The following is a 27,023-nucleotide window of genomic DNA, read 5'->3' as shown; positions in this document are numbered from 1 at the left end:
AGGAGTAGCTCGAGTGAGGCAGAGCAGGAATCTCACTGCACCTGCCTGTCACTCAAAGTGGTCCTGGCCATAGTTATGTATAAATGTAAATATTATAATTAAAACCAGTCAAGAAATTCAGCCCCAACACATTTGACAAAAAAGATCAAACCCAGGCTGCGAACATTTTCATTTCTGCTGTAAAGTTGCCCATTTTAACATGGGTGTCTATGGGGATTGACTTGCTTTTGAAGCCAGCCCCTAGAGGCTGTGAAGTGGAACTGCAGTTTGTAACACTTCCACATGGGAATCATTTCTCAGCCCCAGAGGCTGCTGCATTATCCAGAGACTATTAGCTCCGGAGGGAGAAAAGAATGTGTTCTGAGGGATTTTCTTGTCTTTTCATTCATTTAGTGATCAAAAGAAAATCATAAGTATGCATATAAAAACCATGAAGTCTGACTTTAACGTCTCATTTCTCTTTTTACTGTTTACCGTTTACTGTAAAAACCTGAAAAAAGAAATAAGATCCTCATGATCCATTTCCTCCTTTTGTCAGTGTTTTCCTGTTCTTGCTTTAACATGCAGCATCACTTCATGGAGCACTTAAAGGTATTGATGCATTTAAGCTCTTTGTTTGGAACTCTTTGTGCAACCCCTGCTGTGTGTGAGTTCCCACTTTATTGAGGCAATCACTGTGTTTACAATGTGCCGCTGATGCACTACCACTGACCTGCAAGCAATTTCCAGCGGCTAAATGTCTGCTAAATGAACTGAGACTGAACTGAGGCTGAACCCGGCCTGCGGCAGCTTCCGAATACAAGTCTCAGGAAATGTGTCAAATATTAATTTATGTACCAAAAAAGTCCTTTTTACTAAATAGTTAATTCTAGAAATGTAAATGCTGCTATGCCATGAATTTAAACTAAGCTGGGAGTCCCTGTGAGGATAATCCCCTCATCCTAACTACTACAATCGCTCTTGATTCTACCTTTGAGGCAGTTCTTATGCTAAATGCCATTTCCATCCTTTGAAGCATTTTTTTCATTCACAAATAAAAAGGAACAAAGCGCACTATCAAACAGAATTAATTAAACAAATGTGACTTAAGGCAGATATAACAGTTCTGGAGGTAGTTGTTAGATTTTCTTAAAAGTACCGATGTCTAATAAAATCTGACCAGCAAGCTAAGCCAGGTCTCAAGTGGATTTTTTTCCCCTGTTGAGGTGCGACTGCTGCATTGTTCAGCCGGCATCAGAAGCATGTAAGCACACGTATGAAGGGGAAACTGCACCTTGCCAAACTAATGTACAATTGATCCAGCATGGCTTGTTATGCTTCAGTTCTTGTTGTAGAAGCAGCTTTGCTTTGAGAATATAGCTGGATCCATACTCCGCGAGACAAAGACATTTTTCCCCCCTGCAGACGTTACGCCCACAAAATGACGTCATTTTTTGTCTCTGACCGTTGTCTCAGCCAAGGTTGATTCCAAGGACTCACGTGAGAGCTGAAGCCTGGTGATCAGCAGGCTACCACCACACAGGACAAATCAGAGACCAGGTGTGGAAAAAGGGCAACCCTCTAACCCTCTAATGTGATGTTGTTATCACAGCTCATAGGCCTCTGACACACCTGCCTCAGTGAGATGACTGTGCCTGTTTGTTACAGATACAACCAGACATTTGTTTTGAAGCTTTAAACAAAGAATTGTGAAAATATTGTTGCACATTTGATGCCATAATTTGCAAAGCATTAAAAAATGTGTGTAAAATACAATGCACATGTTTCATTTATGCTACATGAAATTAGAATAACACCAACCTTTATTAGTACAAAAGTTTATAACGTTATGTGTGTTTCTTCAATGCCTCTTTTAGGCAACTGCACTAAGAAACGTTTGCTCTGGTCTGATCTGGTCCTGAGAATGTGGACCCAATTACTATGTATTTTTCTGAATAATCTTATTGTCTACACTATATAAGATCAATAATAACTTAGGCACTAATGTTAGCATCCTAACAGCATTGCTAACATCAACATTTAACATATCACCACAGAACAGCTAGCAGGTCAAACACTCATTGTGTTTTGTGTCATGTAAGCGTTTTGCTCACCACAACCACACACCAGCTACTGCAAAACAACTTTTTCATTTAATCGTTTCACATTAAAAACACACACTGTATGCTGCATCACAAAATGAGAAAACGCCATCCTGCGATAGCAGTTGAAGCCAGAGCAGAGAGAAGAAACAGCCAGCTTTGTCGCCACCGAGATAGACGCGAGACACGTTTGTCTCACACCCCTGCAGGTCAGCCGAGGACTGTGTTCGTCTGAAGCCACAACATGAGATAAGTACACACAGACAGCAGGTTGAGCCACAGATGGGAAATCATAATTCAAACAGTCTCACAAAGCACTTGAATTCCTTCCTACCTGTAAATGTACATTATCATGATGACAGAGACCATGCTAGGATGATCATAGAAAACTCGCTAAATCTTCCAAATAGTCTGACAAAAGCTTTTGGTGTAAAGCCGTGTGTGTGTGTGTGTGTAATGATTGTTTCTGAGGACACTGAAAGTTCAGCTAAACCTGCACTGAAAAGAATGTCTGGTGCTCGGAGCAAAGTGTGTCCTTCATTTTTAACATGACATTCAACTCCCTCAGAAAATGCTGCTGGCTCTCACATAACAGACTGCAAACTGCAGGTTTGCAGGTTGAGTTAAAAAAAAAAGAAAAAAAAAGATGTGACACATGTAGACACGTCTGACCCTGGAGCTGATGTTTTTTTTTTTTTTTTTTAAATTAGATCTGCTGCAGGGATGTCTGCATGGTACCCGTTTTTATGAGGTAAAAACAAAAAACAATTATTTACACCATAACACAGCAGACCCTGTACCATAAAAAGCTGAACTCTGCTGGGTGCTTTTTTTTTTAAACATTTTATAGTCACAACAATTGTTAAAATTTAAAAACAATGGGGATTTCATTTGATGGAGGGCAAAATGGTGCCACCTTTCACAGCTGTCTGATAGCTGGCACTCTCTTAATGAAATAATGCTCAGCCATCTTAATTTTAATTTGCCGCAGAGTTTGGTCCACAGTTCAGATGGTACCTCCACTTAGCTGGGTGCTCAGGTCCTCCTTATCCACATAAATGAACAGTGTAGCAGAGTTTAGCACCGCATGAGTGACATCGCTAACTCTACTTCCAGTAAACTGATTAAAGTGAAACTGGCAGGTGAAAAATATGCAAATGATCTAATTCCACATAAACAAAATCTTTTTTTTTTTTTTACTGTTGGTAATGTCCATTTATCACCAACTCCCTCTAACTCACAAAAGTTAAATAAAAAAAATGACAAACTCTCACTAGAATAGATTTTCTGTGATAGATTGGTCACACCTGAACAATGATTTTAAACAACCATATGTTAAATCTCTACATTCGAAGTTTGACATCTCACCCGGGCCCTTGTCACAGGCCTGTCCTGCAGAGACGAATGGCACAAATGTACAGTAAAGCAACACTGCAGTCCAGCGTATGCATCAGCAAAAAGAGCAAGATATATCGACGCATGCAGTTTGGTTCGAAACCGATATTTGTACAGTTCATTTGGCAGTGAGTGACGTACTATGAATGTGTTTGTTAAATAGATGTACAGGACTGAGTCCCCTGTTTGGGTAGTTGCCCCTCCCGGTGTCTGATTTTCTGTGTGCAAGTATGTAGAGATTGAGACCCAACTGCAGGCCTGGCACAGCAGAGGCAACCCTCCCATTACAGTACAGTGCAGGGTGACAGAGAGTGCCGATAAGTCCAGCTGACAGCTCCTTAATCCCCATTAGTGCCTCAGACGGGGGGTGTGACAGAGCGCAGCGCTGTCCTTAGACCAACCCCTGTTCTCGTCCTTGTCTCCTCCCCTCCCCTGTTAAGGTTCTGCAGGATGCCGTAACAAAGGATGTAGCGCCACCCAGTGGAGGTGCATGTGGCTCTTTTGGGGAAGGGAGGAGGGCCTCAGCAGGCGATCTCCTCCAGAGTACCCAGCGTTGTCTGCAAGGGGACTGTCACTGTGTGGCTGATGGACTCCGAGTGGTTCGCCACTGGGTCACAGGAACTCTGGGTAGAAAAAGATCAAAAGAGCCTCAGGTCAGACAATAAAGTGTCAAAGTAGAAGCAGATATACCGGGCAGAGACGCATGCAGTGGGAGTTCAGAAACAGTTTACACTCACAGTAAACATGTTTATGCGCCGGTGCAGAAAATTCTCTACATCTACCTGTTGTAGCTATATTATCCCACAAGGGCAGTGTCAAAAATATGAAGAACAAACACAGCTGTATGCTGCCTATGTTTGTGTTTACTGCTGTTGGCCCGTCTGCTTTGCCTCGGCCTCAACACACACCGCTGTTGTAGTGGACTGTTGTATAATATATATGGATGTTGCCTGTGCTTGTCTCTTGTCTGCATTTCATAGTTTGTTGTGAACTGCCATCCAACTTTTCAACCAATCAGCATTCAAAATACAGTTATGTATTATGTATTGTGGGCATACTGGAGGACTGCACACATGTTGATAGTAATCCCATAATCCTTCACTCTGAGAACAGACAGCCACCAAACTGTCATAAATCAGCCTTTGCTTGCCAACAAAGTGAGTTTTACAGAGTACTTAGACAGCTAATTATGAATAATATAATTAATAATAATTATAGATATATATAGCCACTGCATTAAGTTAGTCTACATAATATTCTCAATATAAAACAGGCTTGCAGCAACTCTGGAAAGTGTTTTGAAAGAGCAGAGCTCTTCCTGCCAAGCTGGCGTGTCCCAGTCGGTCTGAACACAGTTTAAGTCCTGCTTTGGTGCTCTTTCTACATGCTTGTGTGAAAGTGGCAGAAATACAGCAAGGTTTGATATGCATGATCAGAGTGAGTGAAGTTACACTGAATCTACACGCTTCACTTGCACAGAGCTTTCAGTGAAGAAGACTGACAGGTAGAGGCTTAAAGTGTGCCTTACCACATCCTCTCCGTGACTCTCCTCCTCCTCCTCTCGGCTCAGTAAGTCCAGTAGTCTGTCTTTCACCACCTGCAGATCAGAAAATAAAAGTCAGAAAGATTTCACTCAGCCTGAAATAGAACGATCGCCAGGAGCTCCGCTTGTAATTACCCGCTGTAAAGGAACACGCAACTTCAAAGTAAAAGTGTAATTATTCGGCAACAAACTACCACTGCACTCATTTCAGCATGAAAGCTGTTAAACGCTGCTGCTTATGCCGACGTAAGGTTTCTTATCCACATTACTCCATTATGTTCATTCTTATAATAATAAAAAAAAGAAATCTTGAAAATTACTTTTTCTGTGTATTTCCAAAACCCCAGGGGAGGAGAGGTCTATTATGTGCTTTTCAGAAACAAGCAGCTTTAAAAAGAGGAACAGGCAGTATAGCAAAGGGAGGGGTGCCATCACAAAGTCCTTCATGTCAGTCAGCTGGAGAAACTCTCCTTCTTTGTCTGCTCTTTAAATCAGTGATTGTTTTTGTTGCAAGTCTTCAGGGTCAATAGTTACACAGCAAGAGTCTGTAAATGAGCAGTGAGTAAAAGTAATTATGTGCAGGTGAAGGCTAACTCACCTCATACGCATAATCAAAGAGCTCTAAGATGGTGAGGATGCTGGCTCCAATGAACAAACCCATCTGCCCTCCAATATCACCTGTAAGAAACAAGCAGTCACACCAAGAGAAGAAGAAGGAGAAAAAGAATGTTTGTATTTTTTCATCCTGTGCAGACCCAGATGACTAGCTCAGACAAGGAGAAGGTGAGATATTTTGTTTTTCAGACTTGAAACAGTCCTGGTGTTAAAAGTCACAAGGAGCAGGTTTCTTCAGGTACCGGTGACACGATGGAATGCGATCAGGGAAATCTAGCATGGCATCACACTTTAATACACAATAACTGTGTATTGAGATGCAACAATCATCATAAAACATTCACATTTGCATGTCTGACTTATCAGTAGAGAGGTGGAAGTTTTTTTTTTACCTGACAGCCTTACATTTTCTTACTGAAGCTCTTTGCAGTGATTCCATGTATTATATATGAACGAGGGAGCTAATAGTTGGGATGAAGCAGCTAACCAGAGTTTGACCCAAAACACAGTGCTGTGTTGGTGTAATCGCTTCGTGTCAGGTGGAAATGATACCTTATTTATGAATTATTGCTCACAGATTCCATTAATCACACCTGCATATTTACTTTTTTGACCTAGGAGAGCTTATAGTGTCACTCTTCATCTCAAAGGGTCAGAACATTCAGAGAAACGCACCCAGCAAACCTGCCACCTCGTAGGCTTTCTTCTGCTCGATGGTCTCGTAGTTCAAAGCTTCGAAGAAAACATCCAGCACCAAGATGTTGTCTCTGTAACAGGACATTTGATACCATTAATTGGCAAGCAACATAATCAGCAACAGTTCGTCCAGATGAACAGGCTGAGTAACAACCGCTGTGTAGGAGGAGGAGGAGGAGGAGGAGGAGGAGGACGCACTCCTTCCTCAGCTTTTAACAAAGCTTCCAATCATTACAGCAGAACAGCAGTGTGGCCTTTAAAGACACTGTGGTTTGAGCTGGCAGGGAGAAAGCTTTGAGCTTACACCAACTGTGGAGTTGGTGCATTTTCCCTTTTTTCTGTGTCTTTGATACAAGCTCAACTCATCATTTAAACTGGAACACTTTTGTCCACATTAACTAAAGGATTCTTTTTTTGTCCTCTATAAAAATGAAGATGACTGAATTATCTGCAGCAGAGCGTGTACTCACGTGATGTACTTCTCGGACTTGTTGAACTTCTTCTGCAGGTAGCGGGCTGACGTCTTGCTGGGGATTTTCACCATGGACAGCTCCTTGTTGTATCGGGTCATGTTGCACGGCGTCCTGCACATGCAGCTACTGCTCTCCACAGCAGACAGCTTAGCTGCAGATTAACACAAGGGAGAAAATTTAGATAGAAATACTACCAAAAAAACAAAAAAAACATACACAGTCACATGGTTGCAAAAACAGCAAATGGGTTTATATTTCAAATTTCAAAAAAATTCGGAGTTTTTTTATTGAAGATCTTGGTGTTAATAATTTTGCTGAAAATGTTTGAAAAGGCCTGAACCGCTGAGAGAGTTCATATCCAGCAGACAAACCTTCCCTTCTATGCACAGAACCTCTGCCCAGAATCACCTAGACTAATAATAAAATGCAATAAAAAAGGGCAGGAGCAGAGTCATCTGCACAAATCAAACAGTACATATATTAATCTTTTATTGAAAAACAACCCTGTGTTAAGACTATAGAATATATAAAGTGTTATTAGATGATATGATGAAAGACCTGAAGAGAAGTCTCTAATCATTATGCATGCTTTTCTTTTCTTTCAACACTATCATGAAATTAGAACCTAATACTCCAGACTTCCACAAGCTTCACCAAATTTTTATATTTTTTTATATTTTTCAGTACTTACAAACACTTCCAGACACTAGCACTGCTCCTGTGGTATTTTAAGAGCATTTATAATGGATTAGCTTTTACAGTATTTTCTTTAGAACTGAAATCAGAGGTTACACATGTGCACTGGCGAACACAACTATGATTGTAAACTGCATTTACTTCACTAAAGCATATGAAAGCATAAGTCAATGTCATTGTCGGCACCACATACATGATTTGCCAAGTTCTATTCAAAGCTCAGCTTTATTGGTTTCATATAAAAACCTTGAATGCACAGTGCGAGCCCACAGCCCCCAACATAACACCAGCTCTCTCACTGCAGGGATGATAATGTCGAGAGGCACCGGCACCGGCTCCTCAAATATAGGCCCCACCACAGCTTCTTCAGGCTGCTCAAAAATCACTTTGTTTGAGGCTGAATTTTTGAGGCTGTTAAATTCAAACTCACTTAATTTTACCAGAGGTTACAGAGCCCCTTCTCACTCACCAAAAATCTTCATTCAATTTCATACATCCACTTTTTATTTGCAGAATAAAAAAAAAAGTGAAGTAGAAGTTATTGGGCTGGCTTCTCACTGAGACAGCTAAGGGCAGACCTGCAGGCCGCAGAGCACGAATCGCAATATCCCCCACGGTGCACTAATAGCTGGCAAGGCCACACAGTCACGTAAGTGCAAGAGGAAATTCAATATGGCTTCTCATGTGGTGTCTTATGTTTATTTAAATGAGACCCTATTGGATACACTGGAGCATGGCCTCTTGCATTCAAATGATTGATTTCTTTGTCTGAGCCCCTCACCTGTGCCCACGTCCTTCACTTATTTCCTCTCACACACATCGGAAACTAAAAGACCATATTAGCATAATACATTCCTTTCCAACAGGCTTTCATATTTTTCATAATGTTAATACATATCTATGTGTTAATGTTAAAGTATAAATAAGTCTTTGCAGGTTGGACCTCTTGTGAAGTAGCTATAATAGAAATAATGAATATATACGTCTGGAGGTGTCATTTACAAACGTCTAGATTAAAAAAAAAATAATATATTTTCAGTGCTTTCTCCAAAACTTGAGTGACACATTTAGAGATGGAAAAACCCAATCAAACTTGTGCTGTGAAATCCTCTCTGGTGGGTATAGTAAATTGCCAATGGAGTTTAAACTAGAATTCATTTGCATTCAATGATCCAAGCTAAAGTGTGTGTGTGTGTCTGTGTTGGGATTGTGAAAGCATCAAAGTTCCAAAAATGAAGCCAATTACAGGAAAGAGATGGAGGAAAAGATCCATCTGGAATATGCACCAAAGCTTTCTACACTCCTGCATCATACGACGCTGCTTTTGTTTGTGTTGCATGTTAATTATTGGTGAGCTACGCTCCATGCTCTTATGTTGTGGGAGTCTGCTGCATCGATGCTGATTGCTTGAAAGTTTTGTTGCCCTTGGCTACACTTTTTGTACATTTCTGGCTTTCCAGAAATAATTTACTGCAGGAAGGGGGAGAGGTGGTGGGGGGGCTGAGAACGGTGTGGGAGGAGAGAAGGTTTTACTGATGTTGCTGTAACTACAATAGGACAAAAGCTGAGTTCGGTTAAGGTCATGTATTACTGTGTGCCCTCGAACGAAGTTATAAGCTGTGCACTATATGTTTGGGCTTTTGTTTATCAAAAATGCTGATTATATTAGAATTATATGGGTAACAGTTAAGAGCATTTTTCAATTGCTAAGCCTTATAATGCTTTAATCTTGCAGAGCTCTTTAATTATAAAGTCCCACCCTGGATGGGTTCAGCCCCTCAAGTGTCAGAACAAAACCTGTTTTCACTACCTCACATGGAATCAAGTAGTTCAAGGAGTTCACCGCCTCCACCCAGACTGTTGCTGTCCTTGGTGCTTGATAGCTGAACCTGTTCTGCCGGCCTGAAAGCCCATCTTCTAGATTGCATTTGGGTTGCCCATCATGAGTTTAAACCGAACATTTTTTAAGAGTACAGGGGCCATCAAAGAGAAAAAAACACTGATCAAAATCACTACAAAGGAGACTTCTGAATATTCTCACTGTAAGCTTAGCTCTCAGGTGCATTTCACATTATCTCTTGTCACTGTAAAAGCATGGTGACTCATACACTACAAAAGGCCCACAGTTTAATAGTTTTATTAAACAGCACTGTGACAGAGGTCACCTGGAGTTTCTGTAATGGTGCACTCTCCACCAGCTTTAGAAAACACAGGCTGTCCAATTACAGCTCTACTTTTTATTGGCTGTACCATACAGGACTTTAAACTATAACTTTTAATACATTCCGAGAAATATTATGTAGAAAAAAACACAAAAGGTTTTTATCTGACTAGCTCTAGTCTCTTTAACTTAATTTCAGTAAAATATTACATATATATTTCATAAGAAATCAAAACAAAGAAAATCTGATCAATAGATTTAAACAACTCTTAATTTAATAAAGCTGGCAATGCTATGCTAAGCTTTCAATCTGAGGGCAGGAGCCCGGGCTGTCAAAGCCTTTTACATGGCTGTATAATTTACCACAATGCAGGAAATATGACGCATTATCTTTCTGACTATCCATGCGTTAAATTGAACTCTAACACTGCAGTTCCTGTCTGCTTTGATGCTGGTTACAGACTTGATGAGCCCTTCACACACAAGGGGGAATATTAAGATGACTCCCCTTGATAAATCAGAAAGTTCAAAGTGACACATGCACTCTCCTGCTGTACGCTCAAACTTCTGCAGCCAAGTAGACCACTAGTGTCCCCGCAGAACCTACAAGCTTTGTTTTCAATGATGCTCAATGACAGAGAGACGCAGAGGAGGCACACTTTGACAGTGGCTTCCACCCGTTCTCTGAGGCGTTCTTCGTGTGGTTTGACCTTGATGATTATATTCTGCAGATGATGTTAAGTTGAGGTGTCCTAAAATGTTCCTCAGTGTAGCCTGTTAAGCAGGTTTAACATTAAAGCAACAAAAAAAGAACCCCAAATCCTTTGCTTATGCATAATCACATGTAAACCAACACACGCTTAGGGCATTATTGTGTGTGTGTGTGTGTGTGTGTGTGTGTGTGTGTGCAGACTTACCAAGAGCAGGCTCAGCACAGTCTTTGTACTGCTCAGGTGTGCAGTACGAGGCATCGCCTATTGGAATAATACACATAACAGGGAGGTGTTGATTCACTATCATTGTGTAAATGTTAAGTTTATGGAACAAAACTCGTGTAAACAGGTAGGTGAAGGAAACAATCTGCAAGGCACAGCGCCTTTTCCTGCCAGACACATAATTCCAGGGCTTTTTTTAATGTTTACACTTAATCCAGGATTGACTTGTCATTTTAATGCGGCCTCTTAGTGCTGTTTAATCTCACATAAAATACTGCGACCTCCTGTTTATGAATGCATGCTCAATCACCTCTAATCTGTCTATATATTTTTTCTCTATCTTACCAGGCATGTGGACCATCCTGCAGTTGCAGTTCTCCACGATGTAGCGAGTTTCACAGTCGATCCTGCAAGCGGTTACACTGTAGACCTGAAAGAAGCCTGATTCCAGGGCTTTGGACTCACACTCTCCCCACGGGGGAGGCAGGTATGTTAGCTATAGTTGAAAAAGGAAGTGAGAGTTAGACAGGCCTGGAGGAAACGGCGGTGTAGATCAAATGCTCACATTCATGACCAGACAAATAGAAACCCAATTACGGTAAGTGCAAAAATGCTCATAGTACATTGACATATATTTGTAAGCTTTGGGACCAAATCATAAGTTAGATTCAGTCAGATGGCAATGACTTAAACTGTTTGTACAGCACATTTAATAATAATAATTAATGATGCAATGGTTTTGCGGGGCACTCAAAGTTCTTTACATTGAAATGCATTATTCATTCACACAGTGGTGGTGGTACATATAGCCACAGCTCCCCAGGGGGAGACTGACAGAAATGTGACCTCTCCGACCACTGCTGACTCATTCATACACATTCATACACACATCATTGCTGGAGGCAATGTGCCCAAGGACACACGACAAGGACTAGGGAGGATTGGGGCTCAAACAATGACCCACATTCTCCCAGCAGCTTAAATATAAAGGTAGGACTAATTTGTCTGTCACCAGCAAGCAAGAAAAAAAAACAGAACTATATAAGAGACTTTATGAAGGACCTTAAGAAGGCCTGCATGTCCAAAACATGAGACACAGCGTCAGCAGACCTCCAAAATGCATTTCTTACTTCCTGAAACCCAGCCAGTATAGAGAGGCAGAGGAGCCTCACGACAAACCAGGCTGGGTGGAAAACAATTCAACAGATAGCCAGAGTCTGTCGGAAAAATCCCACCACACCCGGTGATGGCAGCACAAAAACTCCAAATGTTCTCCTCCTGCTTCCTCGGCTCTGAGGCCTGGGACAACAGATGAGAAACGAGGGACACCGGGCCGAGTAGTGTGGAGGCCCATCTGCTCCACAACACAGGCAATGAGGTCTAGCATGCACTGAATCCATCAGCCACCACCCTCTGTTCTTTAGCTCCCTTCATTGTCATCACCGTGCATCCCGAGTGAGGCAGCTTCTGCTGCCAAAAGAACCAGTTTTTTTTTGGATGAGGCAAAACGCAACATCCTGCCAGGTGAAATTTGGCTACTATCTGCTTGTTAGCACTGACAGAATTTGAAACCCTGCTGCCGGGTGATGTTGTATCTCTGCTTGGAGGGGGTTTAATGTTGTAGCTCTGCAGATACAATCACTTAGGGCAATAAATTTAAACACAATCCAAACAGCAATCTAGCAAGCTGAATATTTCATTGTCCAGACGCCTAAAGCCATTTCTGGGCACGGCAATAATGTCTCCTGTGATAATTAAACATGCTCTCCATGATGCCAGCTGCAAGCCCAAGCAATAAATACCAGCATCCAGACACTATTAATTTTGTTCGAGCCTTAAGAAAGGTGCTCCTCAGCAATCCTTAACCTTTAAAACCACCTTCAAACCTTAGCTAATCTTCACTTCTGGCCTAATTAGAGTCAGCTGTAGCAGATTCAGGATCTGATTATGTATCTGTAATCAGATAATCCAAGGTGCTCAATATCACTTTTCACTGTGCTGAGACCTGCTGACCCGATTATGGTGTATCTAATAAGAGTCGAGGCCTGCGCCCCACTCGGTGTGTTATTAATCAATGTTCCATTCCCCTGCTATAGCGGAGCGATGCTTTAATTAGGCTTTACAACTTGGTCAGCGGGGGACATTGTTAAAAAGTTGAGAACAGGCTCAGCTATAATGAGGTCGTCGTATTTGTGCTGGTGGGGCGAGATCTGGTTTTAGTTCTGGTTGCTGGACCTCGGCAACTGGTTTGTGCACATTTCAAGTCAGCTATGTTATTTTTCTGATAGCACAGAGCTAAACTGAAACACAAAGACCCTGAGGCAGCAAAGTAAAAAAAAGGTAGAATAAAGACTTTTTATCCTTGGGAAGAATGGGTCTCTCAACCAAGGGACTGCTGTGCCCTTTTAGTGTCAGTTAAAAGCACACAGAAGGGCAATTTCTGAGTCTGGAGAGCTTAAATTTAAAATTGCCTGCATCTGAGAACCCATTCAGCCCTTACTATAGGCTATGTGGTTTTGCCTTTAGCTCAGTTGATTAAAGGTGCTTTGATCTAGTCCTAATATTATTAGCCAAAATGAGTTCATTTAAACTCTTTGTCATTTTAGGCAGACTGAATTGTGTATGCCTTATTTAAACAAAATCCACTAATGGACCTAACATACTCCACAAGGCCTGATTCCAAATCTTTGCCCCAGATATTCCACCCAATCATCATTATCATGGTTGTCTTTGGACATTTTTGCCCTCCAGATTTCTAGAGGAAGCATCAGCTTAAAGAGACAGGTGGGAACTTCCACAGCAGGAGGGCTTCTCCCAGGCTTCTGATACAAAGTGCAGTTCTGCATTAATTAGCTATAGAGATAAATCTGCTGTGTTTCCCTGCTGTGGAGAGGGACAGCGTCTTTGTTGTGGGCTGGCAGAGGAGGGTTTGTCTTCACCCTGTCAGTCACAGAAGTGGGCTGACAGATGAGCTGAGACTGAAACCCTGGAGGCTCATTACCCAAGAGGCGGAACCAGCTCCCCTTCCTGCCTAACACTGAGGCGACTGTACTACTGCACGCACTGTGCTTTGAAATGATGTTTTGTTGACAAAAAGATTCCAAAAATATTCTGTTTACATATGATTCTGAAAGTGAATGTTTCTTAAGCACATGCATGCGGCTCATAGGGACTCAGTTTTGTGTTTACATTTATCTATTGCCAAGAAAATCATGCATAATTCCCCAATTATGAAATTGTCTAGCATGGAAATTGTCAATATGAGGCTATAATGAACATATTTCTATTCATAATACATTGCATTCTAATTACGACACCATAATTATAAGACTACAGCTTATATTCTTCTCTTCTTTACAGAGATTTACATCTATTTTGTTTTTCTAGCGCCAAACCTTCATCTCATCTTACTGCTCTTTTTAGTGTTGACGTTGCATCGGCTGTAGATGCAGCTGCACAATTTACTGCTATATGAACTGAGAAGCTTCAATAGTTACGTTGAACTTTGTCCTCACACATGAAAAAATCCATTCACTTTACTGAACCTACTATTATTTATATTCAGCCTTTAACAATGAAAATAAACAGACCCTTGTCACCACGTTTGAAGGTAAAACATTCGAATGCTGTGGAATGTAGCTGTGGGATTTCTATTTTTTTTTATGTGCCATGGCTCAATAAAGGTTGGGAAACACTGCTGTGAACACACATAACAGAGAGGTAGTGATTTTCAAACAGAAGGAAATACATTTTCTGAAAACAATCTGCTGAAGTCTGTTAGTGTGTCCTACTAATCTTTTTAAAATCTGTTAAGACTGTAAAAGTTGTGTGGTGTGTCCCCAGCCCAAGAGAAGAAAGAAGAGACTATCTACATTCTGCTTTGTACATCTGTGTCCTGCAGGATTCATACTGTCTTTGTGTGATGGAACAATGATTGAGTGGCGCTGGGTTTCAGTGAAGGATGTCAATTGCAGAAAGTGCCAGGAAATCCTCAGAGGTCTATCCACTCACACACAAAACCCCATCCTGTTTGTTATGGCAACTTATTTATCATGTGTTTATTATTATTTGACAAGCTGAATGTTTGGAACAGAATGGTTTTTTATTAATGGTATCAGGGAATGTCAGGGACACCTACCCTCTGCTCCTGTGTGGCTACAAAAGTCTGGAAACCAGGGGCGACGCCGAAACCCAGCTCGTGAATGAAGGGGGGTTCTGCCTGGCTGTGGATCTGCACCCGCACACCTGCCTCAAAGGCTGTATCCTCTGCAAGGAAGACAGATGGAAACACAATTTATTCAGTCTTTAAAACACATACAGTAGGGAAACTTTAAATGTCACAGGCTTGTCGGTGGTTTAGATAGCCCTATAGTTCTGGGAATAAAGGTGCCGATAAAAGCTGTTTACACCCAGCGGATGCTGTTGCAGAGAGTCAAAAACTGAACCTTTTAGCAATGCATTCTGGGCCTTTCGACTGAAAGCTGCAGACATTTAAGCTTGCCTTTATTGTAACACACTTTTTGAGATGTGCCATTCCATTTGTTGTGACATCAAACACAGGAAGAAGGCTCAGTGCTGACTTCATAGATGAAAGGGCCTTTATCCTTCCATTCACAACACTTGTATGCACAGACACACACACAGGCAAGGACAAAAAGAGTCAGAAATCGATAATATTCTTCCTCCATGTCCCTACATTGAGTGGCTCCTGCTCCTTCAATCATGCTTTTCCCCCAGCCAGCCCATCAGCTGTATGCCTCGGGCTGCTCTGCAACCAAGTCACTAGAGTCAGCACAACCAGTATTACAAATCGACATACTACACACACACACACAGATGCACCGTAGCATCACCCCACTATGATACACTCATCAATCAAACATCTGCTGTGACTGATATGTTGACAGCTTGGAAGCAGTCACATTAAGGCACAGATGAAGGGATCAAACTTTCTTTTAGTTTTGTGTTTGAAAGAACATCACTGTGAATCTGTGTTTGTGCATAAAAGTATAAAAAATAAATATGTGTGAGAGACAATCAGAGTAAATCAGAGATCATTTAGCAAGTGCACATCTGAATGTCAGTGTAAACAGATTGCTGACTCGTGTGGTCATAGATGGATGGGTGTGTGTGTGTGTGAGTGTGTCAGGGAGTTAAATTATGTTTGTGTCTGTCTTGTCCTTAAAATATCTTGTTTGTCATCATAACTAGGTTTTCGTCCTTCATGTCTCATCAAGGTTTAACTGGATTAGCATCATTTAAATGCAACAACAAACCAAAACGCACGTGGGGACTTGAACAAAGTCACTATTTTATAGATGCTGACCCAAACCTTTGAAGCAGAAGTGTACGAAGGGTGTTCCTCATTGATAAATTGTACACAACTCTCCTAAACCTATTTCTTGGTTATGAGTTGTGGTACAGTGTGATGATCAAATAGATGGTCCCTACTGCACATTTGTTGTGTGTTTATAAACAGGAACTTCATTTCACTTAATGGCCACATATGTTCTTAAGGGTTATTTTTTTTCATTCTTATATTTGATGACTTTAAATTACATACCTAACATGCATATTTAAATGAAAGACAGAGTCTTAAAGTATGAAATGTGTCATGTTGGAGGGAAACCGTATTCAACCACATGACTTTTTAATAGCTGCTGGGCAAATGCCCCATTAGCAGCCACCACCCTTATATCTAACATGATTAGTTGTCAAGAGAAGATTAAAAAAAGCCATAAAACAGTCAAACTGTTTCACTCTTTGACATATTCCTTCATTAACCTGAACACTAAACAGTGTAAACACATATCCACATATTGAAACTATTTGCACTGGCTGTTTATTGTAATAGAGGAACATCTCGCCAAGTGAGAGCGTGCAGCTCTCTAATGTGTTTAAAGGCCTTTGTACATTATATTGTTACATTTCATACTAAACATTGCTCGGCTTGAAACCAATTAGCAGCGACACTAATATGGACACTGTTTCAATGCTTTTCTATTTGGTCAGCTTTTACGTGAGCTACATTTGTCAACCAAAGCATAAAGTAATATCTTGGCTAAGTGAATGTATAAATTTATGGATCAATGCTTTGCGGTAAAAACAGGCTGAGAACAGACAGAACATGACATAAAGCAGGAACATTTACTCAACCATTAGTCATTCAAAGTGCTTTTTTGATTTTAACCAATAATAGAATCAATTTATTTACATTAATGCAATGCCATAAACAGTAAATCAGAAAAAACTTTATTAATCATTAATGTTGGTAGAAGAACATTTGATGTTTATGGAGAGAGACACAACAATGTAAAGAAGAGAAAAAACAACAAGATCAATCCCTTCCACTCAGATTGTATTTAGCTAAGGTCATAGGTCTACATGAACAGATGAGTTTAAAAAGTTTCAAAGGGAGGCTGCTCCCCAAGTTCTGAGCAGACCCATGTGTAGGACTGCAGGCTTGGGGTTGGGGAACAAGCAGGGGTTGTTTCTGTTGATTCACACTGGTTATTGCTGCTTTACACTGGCCACATCTTAAATCTAAATGATCAATAGATGGTGTTACAAACACAGAGAACTCTCAATAAACTGATTAATGTGTAGACTCGGCCTGTTTTGTTCTAAAACATTAGCAATAGACTGTCTGAGACTTTTTATATCATTCTGCCGCACAGAGACAATGATTTGGCACAATGTGTTCTCTGTGTGAAGGAGACACAGTGTGTGTGTGTGTGTGTGTGTGTGAGCAAACAGGAATCTGTTTGTGCTCCAGTCTGTTCACTTCTCCTTATCAAAAGATGATCAAGAGGCTCAGAGATAACCATGGTTGTTACATCTGACCGTGTCCCCACCAGAATCGATGATAGCTCCACAGATTTGCAGTTGCTCCGTATTTCATCACTACAATCACACTTATTTGATTTACAATGATTAGGGGTGGACTTAATTAAGATGCTATCAGCCACTTCAAGCTCAACCTAGATGTTTCTGCTCTGTGTAACAGTTAGTAAAGTGCAACATAAAAATTAAAGCTGCAAGCAGCATTGCGGGCCCTCGCGCACCTTGCGATCCGTGGGGTCATCGCAGTCTTCTCTCCTATGCTCGCGTCTCCTATACTCTCCTGTGCTATGCTCTCCTCCTCTCATTTCCACAGATATACAACAAACACATGTTTACAACCAAACTTTCCTGCTACCAGTAGGTGGCGCTATGACCGTATGATCCTATTAGCATATATATCTGTTTAGACTAGGCTCCATGGCAGTACTGTAAGATTTTGTCCACATTGCATAAAGTATATGGGTAGTACTGCATAAAACACAGCAAGTTCCTTTGTAATGGCGAATGGTCAACTTTGAGGCCACTCCCCCGCCACACGGTAATACTTTTGAAAGAGTTTTGGAATGCGTCTATTCCCTATGGTGTCCTGAGTGGACACAGTGAATTTCAGCTCAATTGCATGAAGTATGTGAGGCGTGAAAAGTTTTGAAGCAGGGTCACAAATAGGCAAAAAATGGCCACAAAAGTCAAAATGGTGGACTTCCTGTTGGGTTTGGAGGGGGGGTCCAAGAGACTTTTTTGTGCGTCTTGGGGTGATACACATGTGTGCTAATTTTCATGATCCTGTGTCAAACTGGCCAGCGGGGCTACGCATTAGGGCAATAAATACAGTGAGTTCCTTTGTAATGGCGAATGGTCAAGTTTGAGGCCACGCCCCCGCCACACCGTCAGACTTTTGTAAGAGTTTTTGAATGCGTCTATTCCCTATGGTGTCCTGAGTGGACACAGTGAGTTTTAGCTCATTTGGAGGAAGTATGCGAGGCGTGAAAAGTTTTGTAGGAGGGTCACAAATCGCCAAAAATTAACAGAAATTTCAAAATTGCGGACTTCCTGTTGGGTTTGGAGGGGGGGTCCAAGAGACTTTTTTGTGCATCTTGGGGTGATACACATGTGTACCAATTTTCATGACCCTACTCAAAACAGGCCAGGGGGGCAGGCAGAAAAACCTATGAAAACACAACATTTTGTGTAGCCAGTAGGTGGCGCTCTGTCAAAGCCTCAATATTGTTGTATAGATGTGTTTAGGGTCAGACTCTGATCATACATGTGACATTTCGTACAGATCGGACAGAAAACGAAGAAGTTATAGAGACTTTCTGTGTCCTCAGAAATGGTCAAACTTTGAGGCCACGCCCCGGCCACACCGTAAGACTTTTGTAAGAGTTTTGGAATGCGTCTATTCCCTATGGTGTCCTGAGTGGACACGGCGAATTTCAGCTCAATCCGTTGAAGTATGCGAGGCGTGAAAAGTTTGGCAGCAGGGTCACACATCGCCAAAAATGGCCACAAACCTTCAAATGGCGGACTTCCTGTTGGGTTTGGAGGGGGGGTCCAAGAGACTTTTTTGTGCGTCTTGAGGTGATACATATGTGTGCCAATTTTCATACTCCTGTGTCAAACCGGCCAGAGGGGCTACGCGTTGGGGGCGCTATAGAGCCATTTTTATATGTGCTTTTCAAAAGTCAGCAAATTTCAAAATTTTTCGGGTGAATGAATTTTTCTACCAAGTTTGGTGAGTTTTTGGGCATGTTAAGGCCTCCAAAAATGCGATCTCGGAGGGGGAAAAAAAAAAAAAAAAAAAAAAAAAAAAAATTAAAGCTGCAAGCAGCATTGCGGGCCCTCGCGCACCTTGCGATCCGCGGGGTCATCGCAGTCTTCTCTCCTATGCTCTTGTCTCCTATACTCTCCTGTCCTATGCTCTCCTCTTATTTCCACAGAGATACAACGAACACATGTTTACAACCAAACTTTCCTGCTACCAGTAGGTGGCGCTATGACCGTATCATCCTATTAGCATATATGTCTGTTCAGACTCGGGTCCATAGCAGTACTGTAAGATTTTGTCCACATTGCATAAAGTATATGGGTAGTACTGCATAAAACACAGCGAGTTCCTTTGTAATGGCGAACGGTCAACTTTGAGGCCACTCCCCCGCCACACGGTAATACTTTTGAAAGAGTTTTGGAATGCGTCTATTCCCTATGGTGTCCTGAGTGGACACAGTGAATTTCAGCTCAATTGCATGAAGTATGTGAGGCGTTAAAAGTGTTGAAGCAGGGTCAAAAATAGGCAAACAATTGCCACAAAAGTCAAAATGGCGGACTTCCTGTTGGGTTTGGAGGCGGGGTCCAAGAGACTTTTTTGTGCGTCTTGGGGTGATACACATGTGTGCTAATTTTCATGAACCTGTGTCAAACTGGCCAGCGGGGCTACACATTAGGGCAAAAAATACAGGGAGTTCCTTTGTAATGGCGAATGGTCAACTTTGAGGCCACGCCCCCACCACACCGTAAGACCTTTGTAAGAGTTTTGGAATGCGTCTATTCCCTGTGGTGTCCTGAGTGGACACAGTGAATTTCAGCTCAATTGCATGAAGTATGTGAGGCGTGAAAAGTTTTGAAGCAGGGTCACAAATAGGCAAAAAATGGCCACAAAAGTCAAAATGGTGGACTTCCTGTTGGGTTTGGAGGGGGGGTCCAAGAGACTTTTTTGTGCGTCTTGGGGTGATACACATGTGTGCTAATTCTCATGATCCTGTGTCAAACCGGCCAGCGGGGCTACGCATTAGGGCAATAAATACAGTGAGTTCCTTTGTAATGGCGAATGGTCAACTTTGAGGCCACGCCCCCGCCACACCGTCAGACTTTTGTAAGAGTTTTGGAATGCGTCTATTCCCTATGGTGTCCTGAGTGGACACAGTGAGTTTTAGCTCATTTGGATGAAGTATGCGAGGCGTGAAAAGTTTTGTAGGAGGGTCACAAATCGGCAAAAATTAACAGAAATTTAAAAATTGCGGACTTCCTGTTGGGTTTGGAGGGGGGGTCCAAGAGACTTTTTTGTGCATCTTGGGGTGATACACATGTGTACCAATTTTCATGACCCTACTCAAAACAGGCCAGGGGGGCAGGCAGAAAAACCTCTGAAAACACAACATTTTGTGTAGCCAGTAGGTGGCGCTCTGTCAAAGCCTCAATATTGTTGTATAGATGTGTTTAGGGTCAGACTCTGATCATACATGTGACATTTCGTACAGATCGGACAGAAAACGAAGAAGTTATAGAGACTTTCTGTGTCCTCAGAAATGGTCAAACTTTGAGGCCACGCCCCGGCCACACCGTCAGACTTTTGTAAGAGTTTTGGAATGCGTCTATTCCCTATGGTGTCCTGAGTGGACACGGCGAATTTCAGCTCAATCCGTTGAAGTATGCGAGGCGTGAAAAGTTTGGCAGCAGGGTCACACATCGCCAAAAATGGCCACAAACCTTCAAATGGCGGACTTCCTGTTGGGTTTGGAGGGGGGGTCCAAGAGACTTTTTTGTGCGTCTTGAGGTGATACATATGTGTGCCAATTTTCATAATCCTGTGTCAAACCGGCCAGAGGGGCTACGCGTTGGGGGCGCTATAGAGCCATTTTTATATGTGCATTTCAAAAGTCAGCAAATTTCAAAATTTTTCAGGCGAATGAATTTTTCTACCAAGTTTGGTGAGTTTTTGGGCATGTTAAGGCCCCCAAAAATGCGATCTCGGAGGGGGAAAAAAAAAAAAAAAAAAAAAAAAAAAAAAAAAAAAAATAATAATCCTAAGGGTTTCAATAGGGCTCTTGCACCATTCGGTGCTCGGGCCCTAATTAAAGCTGCAAGCAGCATTGCGGGCCCTCGCGCACCTTGCGATCCGTGGGGTCATCGCAGTCTTCTCTCCTATGCTCGCGTCTCCTATACTCTCCTGTGCTATGCTCTCCTCTCATTTCCACAGATATACAACAAACACATGTTTACAACCAAACTTTCCTGCTACCAGTAGGTGGCGCTATGACCGTATCATCCTATTAGCATATATATCTGTTTAGACTTGGCTCCATGGCAGTACTGTAAGATTTTGTCCACATTGCATAAAGTATATGGGTAGTACTGCATAAAACACAGCGAGTTCCTTTGTAATGGCGAATGGTCAACTTTGAGGCCACTCCCCGCCACACGGTAATACTTTTGAAAGAGTTTTGGAATGCGTCTATTCCCTATGGTGTCCTGAGTGGACACAGTGAATTTCAGCTCAATTGCATGAAGTATGTGAGGCGTGAAAAGTTTTGAAGCAGGGTCACAAATAGGCAAAAAATGGCCACAAAAGTCAAAATGGTGGACTTCCTGTTGGGTTTGGAGGGGGGGTCCAAGAGAGTTTTTTGTGCGTCTTGGGGTGATACACATGTGTGCTAATTCTCATGATCCTGTGTCAAACTGGCCAGCGGGGCTACGCATTAGGGCAATAAATACAGTGAGTTCCTTTGTAATGGCGAATGGTCAAGTTTGAGGCCACGCCCCCGCCACACCGTCAGACTTTTGTAAGAGTTTTTGAATGCGTCTATTCCCTATGGTGTCCTGAGTGGACACAGTGAGTTTTAGCTCATTTGGAGGAAGTATGCGAGGCGTGAAAAGTTTTGTAGGAGGGTCACAAATCGCCAAAAATTAACAGAAATTTCAAAATTGCGGACTTCCTGTTGGGTTTGGAGGGGGGGTCCAAGAGACTTTTTTGTGCATCTTGGGGTGATACACATGTGTACCAATTTTCATGACCCTACTCAAAACAGGCCAGGGGGGCAGGCAGAAAAACCTATGAAAACACAACATTTTGTGTAGCCAGTAGGTGGCGCTCTGTCAAAGCCTCAATATTGTTGTATAGATGTGTTTAGGGTCAGACTCTGATCATACATGTGACATTTCGTACAGATCGGACAGAAAACGAAGAAGTTATTGAGACTTTCTGTGTCCTCAGAAATGGTCAAACTTTGAGGCCACGCCCCGGCCACACTGTAAGACTTTTGTAAGAGTTTTGGAATGCGTCTATTCCCTATGGTGTCCTGAGTGGACACGGCGAATTTCAGCTCAATCCGTTGAAGTATGCGAGGCGTGAAAAGTTTGGCAGCAGGGTCACACATCGCCAAAAATGGCCACAAACCTTCAAATGGCGGACTTCCTGTTGGGTTTGGAGGGGGGGTCCAAGAGACTTTTTTGTGCGTCTTGAGGTGATACATATGTGTGCCAATTTTCATAATCCTGTGTCAAACCGGCCAGAGGGGCTACGCGTTGGGGGCGCTATAGAGCCATTTTTATATGTGCATTTCAAAAGTCAGCAAATTTCAAAGTTTTTCGGGCGAATGAATTTTTCTACCAAGTTTGGTGAGTTTTTGGGCATGTTAAGGCCTCCAAAAATGCGATCTCGGAGGGGGAAAAAAAAAAAAAAAAATTAAAGCTGCAAGCAGCATTGCGGGCCCTCGCGCACCTTGCGATCCGCGGGGTCATCGCAGTCTTCTCTCCTATGCTCTTGCCTCCTATACTCTCTTGTCCTATGCTCTCCTCTTATTTCCACAGAGATACAACGAACACATGTTTACAACCAAACTTTCCTGCTACCAGTAGGTGGCGCTATGACCGTATCATCCTATTAGCATATATATCTGTTCAGACTCGGGTCCATAGCAGTACTGTAAGATTTTGTCCACATTGCATAAAGTATATGGGTAGTACTGCATAAAACACAGCGAGTTCCTTTGTAATGGCGAACGGTCAACTTTGAGGCCACTCCCCCGCCACACGGTAATACTTTTGAAAGAGTTTTGGAATGCATCTATTCCCTATGGTGTCCTGAGTAGACACAGTGAATTTCAGCTCAATTGCATGAAGTATGTGAGGCGTGAAAAGTTTTGAAGCAGGGTCAAAAATAGGCAAAAAATGGACACAACAGTCAAAATGGCGGACTTCCTGTTGGGTTTGGAGGCGGGGTCCAAGAGACTTTTTTGTGCGTCTTGGGGTGATACACATGTGTTCTAATTTTCATGAACCTGTGTCAAATTGGCCAGCGGGGCTACACATCAGGGCAAAAAATACAGGGAGTTCCTTTGTAATGGCGAATGGTCAAATTTGAGGCCACGCCCCCACCACACCGTAAGACTTTTGTAAGAGTTTTGGAATGCGTCTATTCCCTGTGGTGTCCTGAGTGGACACAGTGAATTTCAGCTCAATTGCATGAAGTATGTGAGGCGTGAAAAGTTTTGAAGCAGGGGCAAAAATAGGCAAAAAATGGCCACAAAAGTCAAAATGGCGGACTTCCTGTTGGGTTTGGAGGGGGGGTCCAAGAGACTTTTTTGTGCGTCTTGGGGTGATACACATGTGTGCAAATTTTCATGATCCTGTGTCAAACTGGCCAGCGGGGCTACGCGTTAGGGCAATAAATACAGGGAGTTCTTTTGTAATGGCGAATGGTCAACTTTGAGGCCACGCCCCCACCACACCGTAAGACTTTTGTAAGAGTTTTGGAATGCGTCTATTCCCTATGGTGTCCTGAGTGGACACAGTGATTTTCAGCTTGATTGGATGAAGTATGCGAGGCGTGAAAAGTTTTGTAGCAGGGTCACAAATCGCCAAAAATTAACAGAAATTTCAAAATGGCGGACTTCCTGTTGGGTTTGGAGGGGGGGTCCAAGAGACTTTTTTGTGCATCTTGGGGTGATACACATGTGTGCCAATTTTCATGACCCTACTCAAAACAGGCCAGGGGGGCAGGCAGAAAAACCTATGAAAACACCACATTTTGTGTAGCCAGTAGGAGGCGCTCTGTCAAAGCCTCAATATTGTTGTACAGATGTGTTTAGGGTCAGACTCTGATCATACATGTGACATTTCGTACAGATCGGACAGAAAACGAAGAAGTTATAGAGACTTTCTGTGTCCTCAGAAATGGTCAAACTTTGAGGCCACGCCCCGGCCACACCGTCAGACTTTTGTAAGAGTTTTGGAATGCGTCTATTCCCTATGGTGTCCTGAGTGGACACGGCGAATTTCAGCTCAATCCGATGACGTATGCGAGGCGTGAAAAGTTTGGCAGCAGGGTCACACATCGCCAAAAATGGCCACAAACCTTCAAATGGCGGACTTCCTGTTGGGTTTGGAGGGGGGGTCCAAGAGACTTTTTTGTGCGTCTTGAGGTGATACATATGTGTGCCAATTTTCATAATCCTGTGTCAAACCGGCCAGAGGGGCTACGCGTTGGGGGCGCTATAGAGCCATTTTTCTATGTGCGTTTCAAAAGTCAGCAAATTTCAAAATTTTTCGGCCGAATGAATTTTTCTACCAAGTTTGGTGAGTTTTTGGGCATGTTAAGGCCCCCAAAAAAGCGATCAAAGGGGGGGAAAGAAAAAAAATAATAATCCTAAGGGTTTCAATAGGGCTCTTGCACCATTCGGTGCTCGGGCCCTAATAATAATCCTAAGGGTTTCAATAGGGCTCTTGCACCATTCGGTGCTCGGGCCCTAAAAATCTCCTTCAGCATTTCAGGTGAATCTTGACGTGGGTGAGAGAGAGGATGCTCCCTGGTAAACAACACTTGGTATTCTTGCACTGAGGCACACAAGTACAAGCCTTAAGACCAGTAACAGCACATCCCCTGCCCTTCTCTCTTCATTTCACATTTCTTTTATTATTGTCAGAAACCAGATGATCCTCTCTGGCTTTTAAAGAAGTCTGTGCTGGTCAGAAAAACTCACAAGTCTCTGTTATATACACTGCTGTCCATAAAGTTGGAATAAAATATTTTTTACCTCTTCTATTGAAATGATTGTGATAATGCAGCACAGACAGTTTGTTGTTTGTATGTATTTGGTTTCAGTGGCTCTAATTGTTTCAATGCAGGTTTAAATGTGAACAAATGCTTTGCCATTTGCTGGAAGAGGACTGTCCCTTTAATGTCGACATGATGGATGCACTGCTCAAACAAAACAGAAGAACCAATATGGCTTCTAACAAAAACATGAAAGTCCAACCTTAACCAATATTTAACCTGGTAGAAATGGAGATTACCCCTTCTGACATCATAAGGAGCTGATGTCCTCAGTGTCTGGCTTTGACTCTTTGATGGATGGAGAAAAAAAGAAAGAAATGAGTGGATTAAGGATCAAAGGGAACACTTCTGACAAAGTTTTTTTAAAAGCCTGATGAATATGTCTGTGTAAATTTGTATTCCTGTATGATCCTTCAAAGCATTCACCTCTGCTCGGTTCCTTATGTTTTGTAGGTTTTAACTTTAGCTTTTTATTTTAATTTAGCTACAAGTTCTGTGAGTTAAAGTAAATGTCATATTATTCATAAAAATGCTCACATTTTAATTGTATAGTTCATTCTTGACCTTTTGAAGATCTCACCATGAGGTCTGTTTAGTAGCTGTTCTGGAACCTTTGATCATATTATATGATCTTAAACAGTCCATTAATTTCCAAGTTGTCGTGGAAATGTTAAAATTTACATATTTTCAATGACTTCCCATTTATTTTCTGCTCTCCTGTATAACCACCATGCAGCTTCTCTAAAGTTTGTAGATGTTGTATTCAAGGAGATTTGATTTTAGTTCACAGCTGAGGCTGTGACAGCACAACTTGGGAACACTTTGTGTTAAAGTAGGGTAACTACAATTACATAAATGCTTGATACTGCAGATGCTTAAAATTTAAACATGGCTATTTGTTATTTCTACAATCTAAGAAAGAGCGTGGCGCACTAACGAACTAGGAGAACGGTTTTAATTTTTCAAGAAGCGGAAGAAACAGTTGGCTACATGCAAGCAAAAAGACTGCATACACTGACCAAACACCACAGCGGGAAATGACACAAGTAGCAACATAAAAGAATCAAGGACTTTCCACTTCCACTCTGCACTCGGTTTTTGTTGAACAAACATCCTTCTACTCTTTCAGGCGCCTCTCAGAGTGGTTTTCACTTTGGCTCTGATTTAATAACAGCAGACAGAAGAAGTGCAGAGGCATGGCCGGATCGTAACAGCGCACTCTAATGCTTGCTGGGCTTTACGTGCCTGTTTGCTACATAAAGTGGGAGCTAAAGTCTTAGGTGATGGATGGTACAATGATGGAAAACAGAAAGAGACAGAGAGCTCAGTTTGCTGATGGGACCTCCTGTGTTTACCTAAAACGTCCTAAAGCTGTAAGTAAAATAAATCATGGCAGCTTGGTCATCACAAAGGAGGAGATGTAACAGAAAAACAGAATATTTAGGACAACGGGAAGCAGGAATCACTGACACAGACATCACAGATAATATAGAGTGAGATATAAAAAACTAAGCTCAAAGACTCCACCATTCGTTGCATATCTTTCACACTCTTTTATCACTGTATCAATAATGCTGTTAAAACACATCCAGCCAGCACAATGTAACTGGCTGTGTGGAAACTCGCTGACTTGATCAAAACCAGAACTCTGTTGTGTCTACGATTAAAAGAAATGGGACTTGAATGTGATCAGAGTTTTGCAGCCTGGGATTTGTTTGAAGAGCCTTTCTTCATGCAGCGAACATTTTGTAACTGTG

General features: G+C 42.0%; 1 protein-coding gene across 2 annotated transcripts in view; it reads right to left on the bottom strand.

Moving 5' to 3' along the window:
- Positions 1–2,940: 2,940 nt before the first annotated feature.
- The window catches only part of asic2 (acid-sensing (proton-gated) ion channel 2), a 235,058-nt gene continuing 210,975 nt past the window's right edge, over positions 2,941–27,023 (bottom strand). For both annotated transcript variants that reach the window (XM_028411936.1, XM_028411935.1), the window contains exons 3-10: positions 14,734–14,861; positions 10,941–11,091; positions 10,578–10,634; positions 6,801–6,954; positions 6,310–6,401; positions 5,618–5,697; positions 5,005–5,073; positions 2,941–4,099 (exon numbers count right to left, since the gene is read on the bottom strand). In XM_028411936.1, coding sequence (XP_028267737.1) covers positions 3,998–4,099; positions 5,005–5,073; positions 5,618–5,697; positions 6,310–6,401; positions 6,801–6,954; positions 10,578–10,634; positions 10,941–11,091; positions 14,734–14,861 — 833 coding nt within the window. In that variant the 3' untranslated portion in view covers positions 2,941–3,997. The remainder of the gene's footprint in view (positions 4,100–5,004; positions 5,074–5,617; positions 5,698–6,309; positions 6,402–6,800; positions 6,955–10,577; positions 10,635–10,940; positions 11,092–14,733; positions 14,862–27,023) is intronic.

This window comes from Parambassis ranga, chromosome 8 (genome assembly GCF_900634625.1).
Source record: "Parambassis ranga chromosome 8, fParRan2.1, whole genome shotgun sequence".
In the NCBI taxonomy this organism is placed as follows: domain Eukaryota; kingdom Metazoa; phylum Chordata; class Actinopteri; family Ambassidae; genus Parambassis; species Parambassis ranga.
This window is presented reverse-complemented; position numbering and strand designations above follow the sequence as displayed.